The sequence below is a fragment of the Anopheles moucheti genome, chromosome 2 (assembly GCF_943734755.1).
Source record: "Anopheles moucheti chromosome 2, idAnoMoucSN_F20_07, whole genome shotgun sequence".
Classification (NCBI taxonomy): domain Eukaryota; kingdom Metazoa; phylum Arthropoda; class Insecta; order Diptera; family Culicidae; genus Anopheles; species Anopheles moucheti.
The window spans coordinates 91090777-91111241 of record NC_069140.1 but is presented as its reverse complement, the minus strand read 5'-3'; the positions used below and the strand labels follow the sequence as shown (position 1 = coordinate 91111241).

Here is a 20465-nt window from a genome sequence, read left to right as displayed (position 1 = left end):
AGCTTGTCATTTCTAGCATTCTTTGACATTAACTGCCCGTAGGTGAATAGTTAAGTTGTAGTGCCTACTGGGATTTGGTCCGGAAGGGAATTTGAAGTGTTGGATTTGGATTTTGGAACGTTACGAAATGCCCCACCAGGCCACCAATTATTGAAATACCAGATCAGTACCTATACAGGGTATCCCACAATTTTTTGACAGTTTCCCAAGGTTTTCTGAGTGCGTCCCATCATTTTTTGAATGCGTCCCACAATTTTTTGAATGCGTCCCACATATTTTTAAATTCGTTCCAAGGTTTATTGACGGTTTCTCAAATAGTTTTGAATGCTGAATGCTGAATGAACGAATTTAAAAATATATGGGAACCCGTCAATAAACTTCGGAACGAATTCAAAAATTGATGGGACGCGGTCAAAAAATTGTGGGACGGATTCAAAAAATGATGGGAAACTGTCAAAGAATTGCGGGATACTCTGTAATTCTTAAGTCTTAAATGCTCTTGGCTGATTGCACTTTCCAAGGAAAATGCTCGCTATGCAATATATTGCAAGTATCACAAAAATATCCTTTTTATTAGAGAACCAAAGTAGTTGCAGGATTTTAAAATTCGAAAAAGTAGGCTATGATAAATGGTATATAATGGAATTAATGGAACTCTGCAAAGCTCTTCAAAATGCATAATAAAGGTAAAAAAATCCAGATTTACCTATTAAATATTCCACTGCTAATTGAGTAAAATCTACAACCAGTTCCAATTCTCTCATTTCATCTAAATAATCTTCCTAATATGGCAAAGAGCTTGCATTGCTCAAAGATTGAATGAACGACGTTAGTCGCTGCAGCCCTGTTGCAGGCATGTCAAATGAACCGTCATAAACTTACCGAGAACAATCAACTTTATCGGCCGTCCATTGAAGAAGAAACCGCGTGCATTTTCGGCCTCGCACTGCCACACCCCGTCATCCTCCAGCATCACGTTGGAGATCGTAAGGGCACCGAGCGGTTCGCGCACGAACCGGATGTCGGCGGTGCGTGACTTTTTATCCATCACGTGCACTATCTGGCCGTCCTTGAGCCAAACGCTGGTGGTGACATCGGCATCAACCTCGCAGTTTAGCCGCACCGTTTCGTGCTGATCCGCGTACACCACCACCACGTTGTCCTCCACCACGTGGTCGTCCGATGGTCCACGGATGATCGGTCGCAGTGGCAGGGCCTGGGGTTCATCTGCCACGTAACCGTCCACATCCAGCCCGCGGGCCACTTCACGTGCCACCTTGCCGGCCAGCTGTCTCCTGGCGCCATCGTCGTCCGGTAAATCTCGCTGCTGTTCGGCACTCGTCTCCAGCAGATCCGGTCCATTGAGAAAGATAATTTGCTCGTCGAAGTTTTCGCGGCCGAAAATGTTCCCGTTCGCGTCCAGCGTCAGATCCGTACCGAGCGAAGGCAACCGTTGCGATGCGCCGCCACTGTCATTGCGATGACCGTGGGCGGGCGTGATGTAGACGCTGTCGTCTAGCAAATTGAAGCTGTCGATAGTGATGGCGGCCGGGTGGGCGTTGGGGGGACCGGCCGAATGTTGCCGCTGCCGGTCGCCCGAAGATTGGGGCGGCATAATTGCCCGCTCAGTCGTACCGGGCACGGTTGAAAGGTGTTCGACTTTGCCGGTCGCATCTTGCTGGACGGATCTTACGGCCGTAGGCGTAAGATCTCGACCGCCCTGGCTACTGTTTCTAGGGAGGGGAGGCGCTCGGTCCGATGCCGTACTGGGAGTGCCTGTGCTGGGCAGGCCTGGACGCACCACGACGGCCGGCGTTCGGGGAAGGTTAGAATGTACATTGGAATTAGCATCGGCGGTTGGTTGGTTTGACTGTGGTTTCACCGAAGCTGTTTCGGTGCTTACTTTCGCATTCGAAACATCGCCACCGTGCGATGTTGGTGGCTTTTCGTTTTCCTTATCGGATTCTTCCCTATCGAACGATTCCTTTAATCGGATCGATCGGCGTCTTAGCAACGATCGGCGATGCCGCCGGTAGGCGGGGAAGTGATTTTCCGCGTTCACCAGCACCCGGTGCCGTTCGCCGTGCGTCTCGCCATCCCGCAACACACCGGCCAGCCCGTCGCGTTCGAACAGTGCCCGCTGCTCGTACACGTCCTCGAGCGCACCGGTGGCTGGGCGGTCCGACGAACCGACGGGAAACTCGTCGAAGCCGGTCATTACATTATCTAAGCTAGTGGTTGCCCGGTGAGGCTCGAGATTAATCTTACGATTATTGTTTACTCGCTGCGTCGATGTTGGATCCTGCCATCGTGGCGGTACGGGCGGATCGTTCTCGCGCCGTTGGTAGGGACCCGACTGACGGTCGCGTGACTCACTGTGTCGGTTGTAGCGGATGTTTGCATGGGAGCTAAATTCGTTGTCATCTAATATTCGGTGGTATAGATCTTCCATATTGCTTCCTGTGCTGGGCTGTGGGTTGTGTTCTGTGTCGGCTGGGCTCGCGAGCACCACCGGTACGGGTAGGATGTTTGTGAGGAGCGAACCTGGAAGGGGACAAAAATTAACATATTTAAAAAACTTTTGCTAAACCACCACCATCTTATCGCGTTTTTTCGAGTGTTTTATCTTTCCTTCCACGTTTGTTCATTTACTTCTTCCTCGCATCATGTGTCCTCTCTATTTGGGGCGCAAAAAAAAAGAACATGCTACTAAAATCCTGAAAATAACATGTCTCAAAAACGTGTTCTTGCTACTGCTCTTGCCCCAACCCCAATCGCCTACCAGCGCCTACTGCTCCCGGAAAGCAAGGAAAGCTGAAACTACGCTCGCTGCTGCCGTAATCTATCAAAAAAGAATCTACCGAAGGGAACAAAGAAAAGGCGTGGCCCAAGTCCAATAAATTCTGCTTCCATTTCATCGTGCAAACGGTTCGCAAAACGTACGCTAGAATTATATCCATATCCATCTAACTAAAACCCAACCATTTGATAAAACTTTTCTCCTCATGCACAACTCGCTCCAGCAGCGCTAGCTATAGTGTAGTGTAGCCGAAACCCATCCTGAGATGCGCCCTTTCATAAAGCGATCCATCCCGTAGCGACATCACCGAGTCACCGAGCACGGAGCAGATAGGAAAAATTTACGTAAGCAATGGGGGGGGGCAAAAAAAACCAAACACACACACAAACGTTTGGGGGGGGGGGGGGGGGGGGGGAGGAAAAAGAAAATCAAACCTCCCCATACGCCAGCTACTCGCTATTTTCCGCACACTAAAAGCACTTATGGTTCTAAATGTTGTGCGTTCTTTCGTGATGCTTTCGTGAATGGAGGGGGTGGAACTGTCCAAATGGGGATGGGAAGCGGTGGGTGATGAATAGGGTACGAAATGGAATGTAATGGCGAACAACATTTATGCACGTGTTATGTTCTCATGCAGCGTAGCCCGATGGGTTTGGAGCGACTAGACGAACGATTCTTTATTATGCGCTAGACCCAAAAAAAACTCTTGCGTAAATCGTACTTTGGATTGATATTTTAACTTCTAAAATGAGTAAGACGCATCTCTTATTTCTTGTGTGGTAAATGACATTTAAGTTTAGTAAAACCATTCTGTTAAACACCTTTGAGAAGTCCACGTGCACCACGAGATAATTCATAGACGACACTAATTGTTTCGCCCATTTCGCCCATTTCGCCCATTTCGCCCATTTCGCCCAATAATTTGTATCCCGCTATTAGTCACATATCGTTCCAAGAAAAGTGCCAACGACGGCAACATCTTACCAAACTCCTATCGGGACTCCAATTGGGACTAACATAGAGAAAGAAAGAACGAACAAAAAAAGAAACACATCCCAGACGACGGTAGGTTCACCAAATTTTCAAAATCCACCGCCACCTTCTGTAAGGATCTTTGGGAAACGATCAACTTTGAAATACGGACACATACACGGGGCAAAACTTTTGCTGTTGAGATGGAAAAGCAAAAAAAAGAACAGAAACAGAACCGACGGCGCGCTGTGAACCGAAATCGTTCCAACAGAACAATTTGCTTCCGGTGAACTTTTCCTTCGGTTGCAAAAAAAGGCAAGAAAATGAAGAAAATTGAAGTAGCCTTACCATTTGCCATAGGGACATCTCCCTTATACCGCTGAACCCCCATTCGGTGGGGTAGCGGACGCAAGGGGAGGGTAAGTTCAAGATTTGTTCTAAGAATGACTTTGCCATTTTCTTCCACCGGTTCGGGGGGTTTCGGACAGAAGTTTCAATAGAATGGAAGAAGGTCCAGCTTTTCTGGTGCCCCCCGGTCCTGCACACTGCGGCCGAAAAATTTCCGTTACAAATATGTCCATCGCATCGAATTGGACACCTCTTTTCTTTATCAGCATCTGCTAGCTGCACAGGGCCGGACGCTGGTGTTTTTTATAGCGAGGACGCCCGAAGACAGCGATATCATCACCGTATTCAAGGGAGAAACCTTTTTTCTTGCCACCGCCTCCAACCACCGTCTTGTGCCGTGTGTTTCGTTCTCCTTAGCTATTTTTTCCACATCTTATCTTTCGTGCTCCAAAGTTGGTCATCCTTGAAAAAGCATAAAATACGTGTGGGGGGGTTGGTGGGTTTTTGAGGGTGGCGGGTACCGTTGCCTTAGCATTCGATACGAGTGTGTATCGTAACGCTTCCCGAGGGTCCCCTACCCTCGGTGGGTCCTGAATGGATCGTAAAAATCGAATCATTTTATTAGAGAGCAGAAGTCAAAAACACTCGTTAATGGTCCTCTTTTTTATGCTACAAGCATGAGTCAGCGTGACGCGATAGGAAAGGCCCGGCTCCCGGTGGTGGTGGTGGTGGTTTGGGAACGGGGCGAAACAGAAGGCTCGAGAGTACTTGAAACCACGCGGTCCACTCGTACCCTTCTCGGGGGCAAGGGCCACACAAACGCTGCAAACCGTGCCGCGGTATTTGTTTCGCTTTCTGATAAGCACAAGATGTGGAATGAAGATGATGAAGGCAATGATGCTGATGATCATCATCAGCATGATGATGATGCTGCTGCAAGTGGATGTCTAGTGAATGGGGCAGGTGGGATGCGAATGCGCTGACGTGGAAGGATGCCGGCATTAACCGATCTTAAAGTATTAAAAAGTATTATCCACAACCCGCAGGAGACCGATTCAGTGACCCAATTATTTATTTGTGTTCGTTACAAATTTGATGCTTTCCGGTATTTCCGGTATTGGATACACTCGGGTTGACTTCGCTACGGTTCGAAAATAAGGCATAAGGATTTGTATTTGATGCGTGGCGAAGACGAATGCCTGAAATTAGCAATACCTTAATTAAAAAGCACATTGCTGGTCTCGGACCAGAGCCATGGAAGGAACGAATTCAAGAATCATAATTTGGTAGTAATTTTCATACGGTGCTGGATTTTAGAGGCTAACTCCAAGTCATCCTAGACTAGTTCTAGTAGGAAGTATTAATTGTTAAAAGGACAGTTGCAATTCAGCACTTGATGGGTCATTCATCCCAAAAGTGGAGTTCATTATTGAGATGTTTCCAATGATGATGAGATCCATCGAGATGTATGAGATGCGATTTCCAAATCCTTTGAGTAAATATGAGACCTAAGATCGAGCTACATGCTAGATCTGGACATAGTGCTAGATGGCAGCAATGTTTGGTTGAATCCCCGTAAGAATTCTTGGAATTACTGTACTCGAACTAGTACTAATGCAAACTCCACGCATTACCAGGGTCTTACTGCTCAGACATGGAACTTGTCGAAGAGTCATCCTTACAACAAGCAAAAGAGAAGATATTGAGAATGGTTGCTAATGCATTGGGCTTAATCTAAGCAAAGAGATGTTGCACCTATACTGCAACGAAATATGAAAACGAAATACAGTCAACTGCAAGAAGCTGGAATGCTAAAGAGATGATCATGTGGAGGCACTGTGTAGTGCTGACTTAATTCCAATGTTCTCTTTTCTACTGGTGGGAAAGAAGATTTCCATCAATATGAACCGATTACATCGTAGGAGTTCGAAATGTTAATCCTAATGTTCTTCTCTTAATGTAATCTACAACAAAACTAGCCTGTATATTGCACTAGAGGTGTTCGTTATGTCTTCTTAAAGGGCATAACGAATTTTTTGAAATATCCAGACGTCACTTCCGTCTGACGTTTGGAACCGTGGAATGACATCAGTCAGTGAGAAAAGCGAGAAAAAAGCAAGCGTTGGTTTTCTGGACAACACGCGGAGAAAAATACATACACAAGTTGGAAATTACTCAAATAAACTGTACTCGGATTAAAAACAAGAAAACTGAGCTAAACAAGAGGCTTAGTATATATTATGTTTTAGGAATTAATTATATAAGTAATATAAGTTGTTACTATAAAAGTAACACAAAATTTGTATTTTTAATATACTTTACATCACGTGGATCTTCGTTTTACAATTATCGAACAAATACAGCTGTACTAAAAATAGTGCGCTATCCCTCCCTGGAAACCCACAAACGGGAGATAGTATTTATCACCATCCACCAGCGGAGGACAGCAACAAAAAAAACCCTCCCCAGCATGCTGCATCCTGTACAAATGGGTAGAAAAATCGCTCCATTTGCTCATTTGTGCGCACCAAACCCGACCGGCCAAGAACAATGTAATCTCGGTGCAACAGCGAGTGCACATTTCACAATGGCAAAAGTGACGTTCCCATCCGAATGGACGTTCCCCGTGCAGCCCACGATATCACCAACCAAAAACAAAAAAAAAAACTGGCTTGGCAAATGGCCGGTGATGGTTGTCGGTAGAAAAATAAAACACCACACCATTTGCCCGGTATGGTTTGATCCGCACACAGCGATAAGCTCAGTTTCTGGCGAAGAGATAGTGGTTGCCTTTTTGTGTGTGTGTGTTTTATATTCATTCGAAAAAAAAACCACCCCAAGCTGAGCAGGGAAAGAAAGGATTTGTATGGGTGTGTGCGTTTTTTGTTTCTTTCTTTCTCGGTAGTTGTTGCAAGCGAACATCACATGCCAAAAACTTAGCTCGAAAAGCCCACAAAAAGGATCAGCATCGAGTAGTGGGGGGGTGGGCACCATTTTTACTCGCACTATGCAAAATTTCCCAAAACCCAACGTTGGTGACCGTTGTGTTTTCGCTCCCCGCTGAACGATCGTTTGACAATGATTTTTCCTCGAATATCTACACCAAACTGCCCACTTTTCCTGCCATACTGTGACGGCGTGTGTGTGTGTTGTGCTTTATCTGCTCACCGTTGGAAACCTTTGTGTGAGTGTGTGTGTGTTTTTCCTGTTCGCATACTCGTTAGCTTCGTTACTCCTCGTTTAAAGCGGGATTAAATGAGAGAGTGTAAAATGGGAAAGTGCATTCCCAGGGCGGAGGCAGAACCAGAGTCAGTCCACCGTAATCTGGTCGACTCGATTCGTTGTGAAAAGGTAGCTTTCGCTGTAATGTTGACTGCGAGTACCGCACACGTACCAGCGGGCGATCATGCGTTGTTTTCATCCGGATTGCATCGTAAGGGCAAGGGAGGAGCAAACATAAAAAAAAAACAAAAGTTCGGATCTCCCGGATTCCCGGCGGTGGATAATTGTAGCCACAGATACAGGCTACGATTACAGCAAAACGATAACCTTCGGAATCGGTAGGAAATTGCATAGTTTTTAATGTGGCTGCAAATTCTTGTGAAAGCGCATTACCAGAAAAAAACGAAATACAAACGATAATGAAATGAGAATGCGATAAACGTAAGGAGGGAAAGAAAATTGTTCCAAAAAGCACTGAAATGGCTGGGAAACAATTTAACGATAGCGAGCATTATACAAAAGATGTTATTTCTGTTCCATTTGGTTTGCGGGGTCGAATGGTTGCCCCGAGCGATGGAAGATAAAGGCTTTGTCCGCACCAAACATTAAGCTTGGAATGTTTTTAGTTAACAATAGCTTACTTATTGCAGTGCAGTTTTTAAGTTTTTTAAGCTTAGATAAGAGCTTTTCATATTTTTCTTTTTTTAGGTATCATATTTCGCGTAAAACACATCCAGAAAAAGGTATCCATCATCTAGCACATTGATTAATTTTCTTCAATTTTCTAGCACCAAGAAGTAAATTGTTCACACCGACAAGGGCGAATGGTGATGAAGTAAAGTTTTCTTACGTGAAGTTAATTATAAAAGTTCATTTTCGTACCCTTGTTCATTTGATTACCGGTGTTTCACTCGTATTAATCTTTTCATCAACGGCACACGGTAGCGCCGCGGTGCCGGCACTGCATGCGAGACCTGCTGCGTGTGCTGATCGACCTACCGGAAGATAAATGTTTGATAAGATCCTGTCGGAATCTAATTTACGCCCAGCGCAAAGCTCCATTTTCGGTTTGTGCTTTACCGCCCGCGGAAGTTCGCAAAAGCCTCGGTCGGTTGCCCGCAAAAAAAAAACGGGGGAACTTTCGTACACGCGTGTCGGGAGCCAACCAAAAAAGAAAAGAAAAATAAAACAGGGTCTCCAGTTGTGAAAGGAGTATCGTTTTTCCAGCAACTTTACCCGTACGGCCGCTGTGCCGCTTTTTTTTATTTGGCGCTTCCTACGCAAGGGGCTTCGGCAAGTTTTCCATGTTTCATGCGTGCGAACGTCGTGGGGTGCGCTGGGCTTCGGTACCGTGTATCCCTCGTTTTTTTTGTGGCCCTCCTCAGTTCATTTAGTCTCTGTTTGAAACTAATTCCAGCGCGAAAAGAAGGAAGTTGGTTGGTGCACGATTTCACGGCGTGATACTGTGGGCCGCACGGAGCTTCTCGCGCACCGAATGGAGCCTGCCGACGTTTGGCGCGATGATGATGAAGCAAACAATAAAAACTATTACATAAAGCAGAAAAGAGAAGAAATAACACACCAAACCAGTGGGAAAACCAGGGCCAGCATTGAGGGGAGCATCTTTCGCACCACAAATGTTTAGCAATTTAAGGGTGTGAGTGTTTACGTGCTCACGCCTTTTTTTATGTGCTCACGTGTTACGCTCGCCCATCGACACTGAATGGTGAATGTTCATTAGACGATAAAACAATAATAAATTACTCGATGGAACGTTACATGAAGCTGCAGGATGCTCGATCGTAAGTAAGTGCTGGGAAGTTGTTCGTACGCTCGTGCGTTTCATTCGCCAGCACTAATTGTGACGAATATGATTCAATTAATGTATTTTATTGTTGTGAATGGTTAGATGACTTGATGGAAGCAGTGTTGCGTTTTGATACAATGGGGACCATTACCGAATCACAGACTTCCGGGAAGTGTCAGGAATCTCGGAAAATGAGACATGGTTTCAAGGTCTCATGAGATTGTTATACTGTTGAGGTGTCTACTCGAAATATAAGAAGATATCTCAAAGATGGTTAATAATAAAAAGGAGCAGGTTTAAGAGAAAGTTGAATGTTTGTAATAAAAAATTGTCAGCTGATCATCTTCGTGTAGACCTCAAAAATATTGGAGAAGACCCTCTATTATAGGTTTGTATAAATATTATCTCTCATTTGCTTCTAAGGTTTAAGCAGAGACTTGGAAGTCTTCGGACTTCTTTGAGTGAAACTTCCTGATATGAGTGGAAATTATAAAAAGACTCAAGAGGACCTTCTCAAATCTCACAGGACCTTTTTTGGCAATATGATCGGGGGCTGAATTAGAAGTGTCTGGCTATCACGCATGTATGCCATAAACACCCATACACTTTGTCCACATTCTTTTTGCTACGAACATCCTTCTTTCTTTTGGATTGTCAGAGGAGAGTATCTTCATAGAGAACCCACATCCTTAGCCAAGGAAGCTTGCTGAAACTGAAACCACCATAGTCAGGGAACTGCCCGATTCGCAGGAGCGCCTACGGACTGACAACTCCTCAAGCCTCAGAAATCCATGCCGGATGGCCCGTTAGAGCATTTACTTCAGCATGACTCCGAACATCCTTCGGAAAGTTGAAGTAACCTTGCTTCACAATGTCCAAGTTGCTCTGGATTGGTGACTGGTGATATCTGTGAACATTAGAACAGCTGTAGTTCACGATGACTCTTATGGAACGATGGACGATGGAACTCTGATGAAGATCACTTATATTAATAGTATTTCTTTCAACGAATCTAATTACATTACATTCCTTTACGTTACATTACAAAAACTGAACATCAGGTGACTATTTAAACACATATGTAGCATTACATATGTCACAAATGTAGGAACGGGTATTAAAAAATGCAAGTTCCTTTATTGTAATTGCGACCAACATCGCGCAGTTCCCGAAAAAGACTGACTCGCTATCCTCGCTAGTTACTTACTAACAACCGTGTTGCCAGCTATCGCCGCAACTGTCACCAAGCACAGGGTGATTCATTCCCTACACAAATGTCATCGAAAATTCAAATTAAAATGTTCACAAGCTTCAAGAAGTCTACCAGTGTCGTGAAACATTACTCCCAACATGCACTTAGCAAGATCCAACTCGCAGATGTAAATGTATCTTAAAAGAACCCTCGCTTCATTAAACAAGGCGCCACTAACGCATACACTACGCAGGGACTTACTGCATCCTCAGGTACTCAGGTACCCGTCACCCACGTCACCGTCCCGATGCTGGTGATGATGATGTCGATGGTAATAATGTTATTGATTGCAGTCGGTTCAGCTCGGGGACCATTGTTTGCACTTTACCAACACGGCAACATCCACGGCGGTAGCTCTTACGCAACCGCACTAATGACCGGCAATGACAGACGTCAAGAAAAAGCGTCACCGTCAACACGGGGGTGGACACGAAGGCTCTTCAGCTAACGGGCGAAGAAATAACAAAAGTGTGCGACTGACAGTTCCTTGAGCGAAAGTAATTGATGATCCCCGGGGCGGAACTCGGGATCGGGCGACAAGGAAGGATGGCAGCAAATAATCATTCCAACCGGATGAAGCCTCGGTCGTGGAAAAGCTGTGCCGTGTGCGTGGCTACACGTCCACGTTCGCTCATAATGATGACGACTGTACGGCGCGGTGGGCGTTAGAAACATTGACAGGGAAGCATTATTATTCCAGGACATTGCTTACATCCGTCGCCTCCAATCCAACTGCGCGGGCCTGGCCGTATCTTCCGTGGCACAGATATCATTCACAGTTGGACTACCGCTCATTGACAGCGACGATTGTGAGGCGACACTTCGCACCAGGGGAGTGGAAGCATCTCCCGAGGAGCCGGCGATTGTTTCGTCCCACGGTGACGTCAGTCGAACGTATAATTCAGGGCGCGTTCCGTCACAGCAGAAGGTCAAACTTTGACCGAGAATAGAGGACGAATAGAAGAGGGAAAGAGCGAAAAAGGGAGAGAGAAAAAAAAGAATCCACACCCAGTTGTCGTTATTTTGCCCATCGAAGTTGGAACATTAAGCAGATAGATAATCGTCAACGTAGAGGGGGATGATGTCGCCGGAAATGGTGCTGGGCAAAGAGTGATTTATGGAAGCGGAAGCGAACCGAAATCCGAAATCCAAACGTGAGCGCGACACGGTGCCGATATGAATCATTAAAATTAATGACTTTTCACCGACAACATCGCGTTTGATTAGTGCGCTCGGGTAAGGGAGTTTGGGATTTCAGTTGTGACTTAATTCGATTTGTTGACGGTATTGACGGCAAGGCATGTCGAAAAAATTCCCCAAAAATGGAGGCCCTTTTTCTTATCCATAGTTCGATTCGATTCGAATGTGATTCGGGGCTAATATAAGAATAAACGGATCTTGATACCCGCACGAGCGGTTCCATTGTTCCAACATTGCTCTCGTTGCTAGGCAACAAAGGCAAGGCAATTGCCGACATGGAAATAAAAGTGAACACACCAGCAAAATGCGATGCAAGCGAGTCCCCATATCGAAACGAGTATAAAAAAACCATAAAAAGCATGTTGTTCTTGTACGAATTTATTGAAAGTTATGCACATAAAATAAACACACATTTTCCTTTTCTCATTCGTCCCGTGCCAAGGGCGTGGTAGACGTTTGATCCCCACCCATGCTTCTTCGTTCGTTCATTTTTATAAATATACATATTCGAGTTGAACATGTCGGGGCGCTGGTGGTGTGTATGTGGGAAATATCAAGCAAACGATGGATAACGAGCAAATGAAGGGACGATCAGGAGGAGACAGCAGCAAGCCGGGCGGTTTCCCTCGGAACATTCGCGTCCTTACGGTCACATACCCATTCACGCGCATTATGGAAGCGTTGATGATGTGATGCGCGATATGTCCGTACGCGTAGTACGCGAAGTCGGTGGAAGCTGCAGTGGGTGCCGTTCATTCCACGCGAGTTGGCAACGCCAGCCGAGAGACAAATTTTGACAGATGCTCCAAACGGGTTTTCTCAGCAAACGGCAGGAAATGTCCTTGCAGTAATGTGAGGGAGTATTGAAGGGCAAGATATATTACCCATCGGTAGACGGGTATCCGTTTAACTTCTACCTCGATCGATCGGATGTTTGAAAACGGATGGAACGCATTTGCAATAAGCGATAGCGACCCTCGCCTACTTCGACTCATCCAACTCATCTAGCCGACTTTTATGTTCCCGCTTACGCGGGAGCGCGCGTACAGGAAAGAAAGTTTCCCATCCATCACAGCAAATGGGGGCGGGCACACGGTGCGAAGCGGACGAAGAAAGGCAAAAGAGACTGCTTTGAAATGCAAATTGCACCAACGCTTTCCCTTCCGCACGAAATAGATTGTGTTTTGTTGCGGTGCGCGTTTGTCGGGTGTGTTTTTGAGGGTCGTACAACATCGTCGGACACATTGCGGCATGCGAGCAATTGCTGACGTGCGCTTGCTTACCCCACAGGAGAATGTTTCAGCATCACTTCGGGCGGATCGTTGTTGCTATTGCGAAAGTTTGACGGCATCCGATCCGTGGCAGTCTTTCAAGGTAATCCTCCAAGCTTAACCCACGTGACGCAGCTGCGGTACTGGGTGTGTGTTTGAAGTTCTGTGAAACTAATTTGCTTCCACTGGTGGTCCTGCTTGGACCTGGGACCGGGAGGCAAAGCGTGTCGCGAATTCTTCGATCTCAGCACTAAAAGGACCACACTCCGGCGAGGGCTTCGAGCGCTCCACACCGACTATTTACTTATCGTTCGAGATTTTCCCCTCACGCGGGCAATGACAATCGACCAGCCACCAGCACCACAACAACCCCGTTGGTGTCCGTGGTTCGTGTTTATTCCTCCAATCAATTCACCGTTTGATTGCGCAAAAGGAAATAAACAGAGCAAACATCGCCCGGGTAGCATCTGTGGCTGACGATGGATGTTTTTTTCCCTTTGCTTTTATCTTTGTTGGATTTCCTTTCTTTGTTGGTGTGTGTGTGTGTTGCCCGTTTGTTTGTTTGTCTGGTGCGTTCTTTCTGCTGGCTGTCACTTTTATTTCCACTTGTACGCTAGAAGTGATTCTCATCCCCCCGTAAAGAGGGTGGCCAGATAGCCGCTCCACGCTCCCTTGCCTTTGTGTCACATGATTGCTGACGAAACACTTTCGGATTGGAACGAATGAAACGATACGGAGCGAGCAGTAGGTGAGGGCTGCTCGTTAATGTCGCACGGAAACTAACGAACCGTCTTACTTACTAGCTTTGCCAATCGTACTAACAATGAGCACAATGAGCCCGGCAGCTTTTCTGTTTGTTTACGGTGGTGGGCACACTCTCACGATGTTTCGGGTTTGGCGATACGATGGGTGTTCATTTTAGTTTCCTTCGTTTGGGGCGTTTGGTGATGGAAGATTGTTTTGCAGCGGACAGGTTGTAAGACGCGGCGTATTGGTTCGTGATCGACCTGATTGTTTGCCGGTACATTTTACGCGATGTCTTTTGTGTTGAGAAGCAAACATGGGTAAAGTGCTTACACGGCAAGTTGTTATTTGTGACACCAGCAGCAGACGCAGCATCATTCAATTGATTGTACAGGTTTGATTTTACAATTGTGAAGTCATTTGGTTTTTTATTCGTTTTGGTTTCTCCTTTGATACTTGAAATTACCTTGTAAAGTTATGAAATTTCTTGAAAATTCAGTATCTTAAAAAGGAAATATGCCAAAGTCTCTTCAAGGACTTGAGAGCACCTTCGTCATAGGGTGTAGTACTCCACTCAATGCTCACGATAAGGCTATATTGCGAAAGGATCCTTAATACTTTGACAACTTACGGTTGAACTGATATAAATTGTGTGAAAAATGACTAAGAATCAATAGATCTTAATTCTAGGAAACCTAAATCAAGTTTAAATCTAAAATCATTCTAAGAATATCAACCACTTCAAGGTTCCAAATTCTGTCCAATTCTGTAGATGTAGTACGTGGAGTCGACCAAGCAACTCTTAAACGACTTCCCATCACGAATACGGCAAAATAACGAACGAAACGGTTACAGGTTTTCTTATTTGTTTTACAAAATGTACGACCAGATTGTAAAGCTAATCCTACAATCTCATAATGCCCAACGTTTGATGGCAGTGTTGCCAACCCTGGCTGCCCGGTTTCCGATTAACTAATCCTCAATCGATTCGTCACGGTCGATGGACCCTTCCGTCAAATTGGTTCCGAATTAAATCATCCTACTTCAGAAAATCTCCTACGCCCAAAACCCCCGGGCGGCAAATCATGCTCTCGAGTAGGCTCCCGTTCCCATTTCATTTCCCGTCCCGTCAAAAGGGAATGGGTTTCAAATCTCTCATCATCGTTGTCGGTTGGTTGAGATTGTTTGTACCGTGGCCAAACCGGAGGGTTTCCTCACGGTGAACACGGGGTTCGACCATTTGGAACAAAAGAGAACTGTAACAACTGTCAAGTGGTAAACCAACAAAAAGCACTCCCTCCCGAGGTGGGTGTTCGGGAATCGAGTACGACAAGCGCTGATCATTTGACACTCATTAACCCGCCTGTAGATAGAATCCAGCACGGTAAAATGTGCCTACCCAGCTCGATGGTTGATGTCGCCCTCGGAGCACTACCTACATTCTAAATCAAACCACATGAGCTCATTTGCTGCCGACGCCGTTGGCACTGGATTGAAATTCAATCCATTTCGAGCATTTGGTTCGATGAGAATTAGTGCAAGCGCTATTGTGCCGTCTCGATCCGGTAAGCCTCGAAGCTGAAATCGATTCCCGGTGGAGTAGTCGCCCGTGGATCGCTTGCACGGACGATGAATGTCCCTGGGTGGAATGGATGGTCGTATTTAAGCTTCCGCTTTCCGTTCGGATCAGTGCAGCGCTGGTGCCCGACGGTGTATAACTCATGTGGAATTATGAACCAAGCGCAGCGGCAGTGGAGGATTTGTCGGAAACAATCACAGGAACTTATAAATTAATTCTGATGTATGAACTCTCTGAAGGTAATTCTACGGAGTACGGAAACATTACCATCAGCCGGTTTGGTAGAAACAGAAAAAAAAACATGTTTGTGTGATGTGTTGAGATTTATGTGTCTGAATGCTCTTTAGGACGTGTAATGTTCTTCACCGGACGATGAATTTATTCGCAAGTGATACATCATGGTTCTGCGTTGATCGACGATAACTGCCACTAGAACACGGACGCCTGTTACGGGTAAAACTCTCCCAGAACTGATGCCGTATCGCCCTAATCTCGCCGTAAAATCAATCATCTAAATGTGCTAATCCGCAATGCTCCGTAGGTGCCCCTCTCAGCATATCCACACATCGACATCGCAAAAGAAAAGCAGAAACTTAACTCTCACCACAGCAAAACTTCCCACCCAGCCGGGGAATGGGAATCATTTCATCCGTGGCCCAGCGCAGGACTTCTACTGATAGTCTCAACTGACCTGAATTCTAAGTAGACTCCCGACTCCCCAAACAATCCCCAATTGGCCGACCGGCTCTATGGAGGTTTCTCCGTCGATTTGTCCGTCGATAGCATCCACAGCTCCACAGGGCTGGACCGGGATTTCGATTTAGTCATCAAATATCCTGCAGGTATTTGTTTAAATCCTTTTCTCCTCGGCCACATCTCGGCCGGGCAGACAATGCGGGATATCCCAGACAGTGTGTGAGGATCCCGCTGCTTCGCATCGTCAAGTATCTGGAAGGCTTTCCGGGCAAGTATTTGCGGGTTGGAGTTGAGTTGCTGTGGTGGTTTTTGTATCTTGTGCCGACCGTACCGGAGCTAGATTGAATCCCGAAACATCTCATCTGGCCCGTTCGTTGCGAGAGAGAGATGTTTAAACACCAACACCGGCCCATGGAGTAGGGTCATATTTTTCATAAATACTAAATGCGAACGAGCATAAACCTGTCTAGATGGGCCGAGTATTATCAGCCAATTCAGAAAATCCCCCCCGAAACGCAATCGCTCCGCCCGGATCTCGTTGTCTGATCTCGGACTCATGATCACCGTGCGGTAGAGACTGTAATTATTCCATCTCAAAACATCGCCCCAGGGCAGTCGTTTTTTTCGGTATTTCGTTCGTGGGAAATGCTTTTCCGGCGATGGAATAGATTGCTACGAGCGTTGCGTCTATTGGGACCGGGGTTGTGGACGATAAGACTGCAACTCTCCTCCTCCGCTAGACGTAATCAGAATCGAAGGCTTTGAAGACGGAAGCCCGATTGCCCTCGGGGCCGAACCGAAGTTCATTCATCTGGGTAGGGGCCGGCTCCTGAACGAATCAAAATGGAGCTTTTAGTTTGAGTGGAGCTATATTGGAGCGAAGAGAAAGGCGCCCCAATGGTGATGCTGTATCCGCGTTGGGATTCCGGTTGTCGGTCTGTCTGTAGGTGCATAGTATTTTTCACTCGGGAATCGGAAAATTGCTAATTTATTGAACAGTACAGCAAAAAAAAAAACGAAAACAGCAGAATGTAGCATAAATCACGCTTCATACTTGTTAACCATATGTTCTGCCCTGATGACAACGCGCTCAACGCGCCTTAAGGCCGATAAAACGTGTCCAATATTGTGGAGATAACGTGCTTGGAAGTATTTTTTCGCGGATTAGGCCATTTGATAAACGCTTTCCACATTGTTTATCTAAAGGATCGTTATCATTCTCTCTGCTTTCCGATCTGGTTTGCCGGCGCGCTGCCAGTTATGAAGGAGAGAAAACGTAGAACGTTTTCCTGTTGTGAATCTTTTCGCCGATGATGATTCGTTTTTGTTTATTTAACGTGACAAAGAAAGAGACAAAGAGAGAGATAAAGAAAGAAAGGAAGACAGTAAGGATACATTAAACGCCAGTGGACTTAGTTCTTTTTTATAGCTTCCTTCAGCTACCAAACGATGTTGAATGTGTTCCATCGCACTTCAAGCGCCAATGGGGTTTGCTGTTTTGCTGGAGCGCTAGCGGAATAAAAGACAGATCGGAAAATGACTCACAGTTTTCGCTGTCCCCACCCGAATACGAAGCAAAAACGCTTCCGAATGGATGAGAATGCTGTGACTGTAGCGCCGATACGAATCTGAAGCCGTATCGTTACATTCGGTTTGGTTTTATTTCTTCGGGTGCCCCCCCCTCAATGAAGAGGCACCCTAACGATCGTCCCTTCTTCTCGGTCCCTGGCCGCAATGGATTTCTTTCGCCCGTCTTTTGACAGCGGCACCGACGTACGGTTTTCCGCGTAAGCCACGCAATTCGGAAATGTTTTAGGCCCGCTTTTTCATTCGATTATCCTTCCCAGTTTTCTGGTGTCCTTGCGAGACGCTCGTTCTTGCGACGACGACGACGACGACGATCTCGTGAAGTTGAGTTGAGGCCGTGCAACGCCAATAAACACAGAGCGTTGCTGTTTGGTGAATGTCGCCATCCGTATTCTTTCTCGTTTTGTCCTGGCACATTCATTCCCATTTGGGTGGGGGTGGAGAGAACCCTCCAACCCCCCACCCAACCCCGGGGGCAAAAGAAATGCTTGCAAATGGGTATTGCGCTGAGGGTGGGAGAACGAAAGTAATGCGGCTCAGCATAATAAAAGTAGACAAAGTACGGGGAGACGCTCTTTTTTTTTGGATAAATGAAGCGATTTGAATTTATTCATTTTTAGATTATGCTTCTTCGCCGAGTTCGACGCCGTACTACTGGAGAGAGTGGCGCTGCTCCTAAGTCTTATCGATCGTTCGTACCATCATCAGTATTCTACGCTCGGATCCACGGCACGGTGGAGCTCGTGCCGGGCAAGGTAGCCCGGTGCCTGATGGAATGTTATTGCTTCCCTTTGTTTCCGTCTCTTTGTGCCGTCGGGGCACTGGCGACGCCGCTTTGGTTTCATGTGGAGATGAAAATTTATTTCACCCACAGAAGGAACTGCTTTTTCCATGCATGCTGGATACTTTTTGGGGTGGATGATTGCAATCGATAGCCAAGGCCAAGTCATCTCACTTTTCTTTGTCGACGTTGCCCTGGTTCCGTTCCGTTTGTGCAGGCTGCCAGGTCGCCTTTAAGCGCCTGGCAAACACATTCATCCGAGCACGGTGCTTTCAACACCCCCACGCCCTTTAAATGGGGCTTCGGTTTTTATTAGATTATTCCGGCATGAAATATGAAAATGCTTCGACAATGAAAGTGCTCAATTGAAAGGTTTTTTTTCTTTTGGTTCCATTTTATGAATTAAACCTAAAGGTAGCTTATTTGATTTGTGATTTAAAAGCTGGAAAAATGTCGTTACTTGGGCGGGAATTGAAACCATCAGTTCTGCTAATATTGTCACACGTTTTACGTGTGTGCTAGTGAACTATGCTAGCTTCAATTACGGCGGCTATGTACCATAATCGTTCTTCAAAGCGATGATGACAGTCTCGTCAATCGCTCCCCAAAAGTCGTACGCCTTCACCGTTGGCCTTGGCCGTCAAGGTAGTGCACGGCATCTTGGCAGGCAACTAACGAGTCCACGAAGCAAACGATGGCAATATCTTTGAGTCGATGATGAAGGAATTTTTAAAACTCAACCGCGTTACCCTTAACGTACCGACAAAGGGCGATACGAGCGGGAGCCAGGCGGTTTCTTCGGCCATCCACGGCATCCAGGATGCTCGTAAAAAAATCCCCCAAGCGGAAGAAATGGGTCCAAAACGCGATAGCGCAAACATTAAGCCACTAGTGCGAGCCACGAACGAGTACAGCCCCCGTCAGGGGGGCGCAAACGAGCACGCTCACATTCATACTAATGACGCCATAAATCAACCTGCGTCTGGTTGAGGATGTAATTTAGATAACTCCAGGCTTGTCCTCGTTTTTTTCTTTGCCACGCCACGATTCGCTCGGTGTGTATATGTGCGGGTATGTCATACACTTACTCCGAAAGGTTTCATTCCATGCTGCTTTTCGTTTCTCCAGTACTGTTGGCTGTTTGGTAGGGGTTTTTAAACGTTAAGAAGGAGCAACACCAACAAAAAACAAGACACAAGGATGGCTTGGGTGTGTGTGCGATTTGAAGTTGCAAATCAGGACAAACATTAGCTGCGCAAAAAAGTAACACCAATTCTGACACGGAACAAATATACGTGAGCAGAAGGATCTGTCATAGAATGAAAAATTTGCTAGATAACCGCTCAGGTTCATTGCAATGTCGCATGTTTCCATGCTTCCATCCATGGCACGTTTTCTTTTCAGGGGGCTTATAGCTTGTGTCTAATTAGGTAATTGTTCACTTCTTTTGTAAACTACAATGAAACAATGCGTATAATTCATTTGTTTGTTATTATCAAAAGTTTAGGCTTTTATTCATGTTTTTTTGGTTGTTAGTTAATTAATAATAAAATTATTATTAAATTTAATAATTTATAATTTAAAATTGTAAGTTTTAATTATTATATTTTATCCCGAACTCAAATTAAGACCCATTTAGTGTTGCATTATTGAAAAATAACAAAATAATCAGGAATGTTTGTTTATTAAATTCTTTAAAATGCTTTAAATTAATTAATTAATTAATTAAATAATTAAATTTCTTCTTATTTATGAATTCTAATTGGTTTTATCCGTTAATTCTTTAATTGTTTTTATCCGTTAATCCGTTGAGGAAGGGCTTAATGATCTTTTAAAATAGATTAACTCTTCGGTTACATATATGAGATAACCTTTATACATTTTCAGATAATATACAAGAGTTTTAACTGTCATCTGTCTTTTACTAGATCTTAAGGCTTTTAACATCGCTTGGTGTTCATTTAACTTTTGAAATAAAAATGTCAGTTTTTGAGGGTGATAGTTGGAAAACTATACAAAAAGTATGGTAGAACATAATCGAAGTATCCAAATAATTTTCTTTATCACACAATAATTTCAAGAGATCTAGCCCTACCGCTTCTGGCTTTTTTTTACTTTATTTTACCCGTAATTGGATAGTGAGTCCTATGTACGGGAAGTATTCCTGGCATTCCTCATAATATTCTATTTAAAAAATTAGATAAAT

At 45.3% G+C, this 20465-nt stretch overlaps 1 protein-coding gene across 1 annotated transcript in view; it reads right to left on the bottom strand.

Moving 5' to 3' along the window:
* LOC128307023 (uncharacterized) overlaps positions 1 to 20465 on the bottom strand; it is a 41800-nt gene that overhangs the window by 10592 nt on the left and 10743 nt on the right. Inside the window, exon 2 of the mRNA XM_053044735.1 lies at positions 883 to 2544. Coding sequence (XP_052900695.1) covers positions 883 to 2544 — 1662 coding nt within the window. The remainder of the gene's footprint in view (positions 1 to 882; positions 2545 to 20465) is intronic.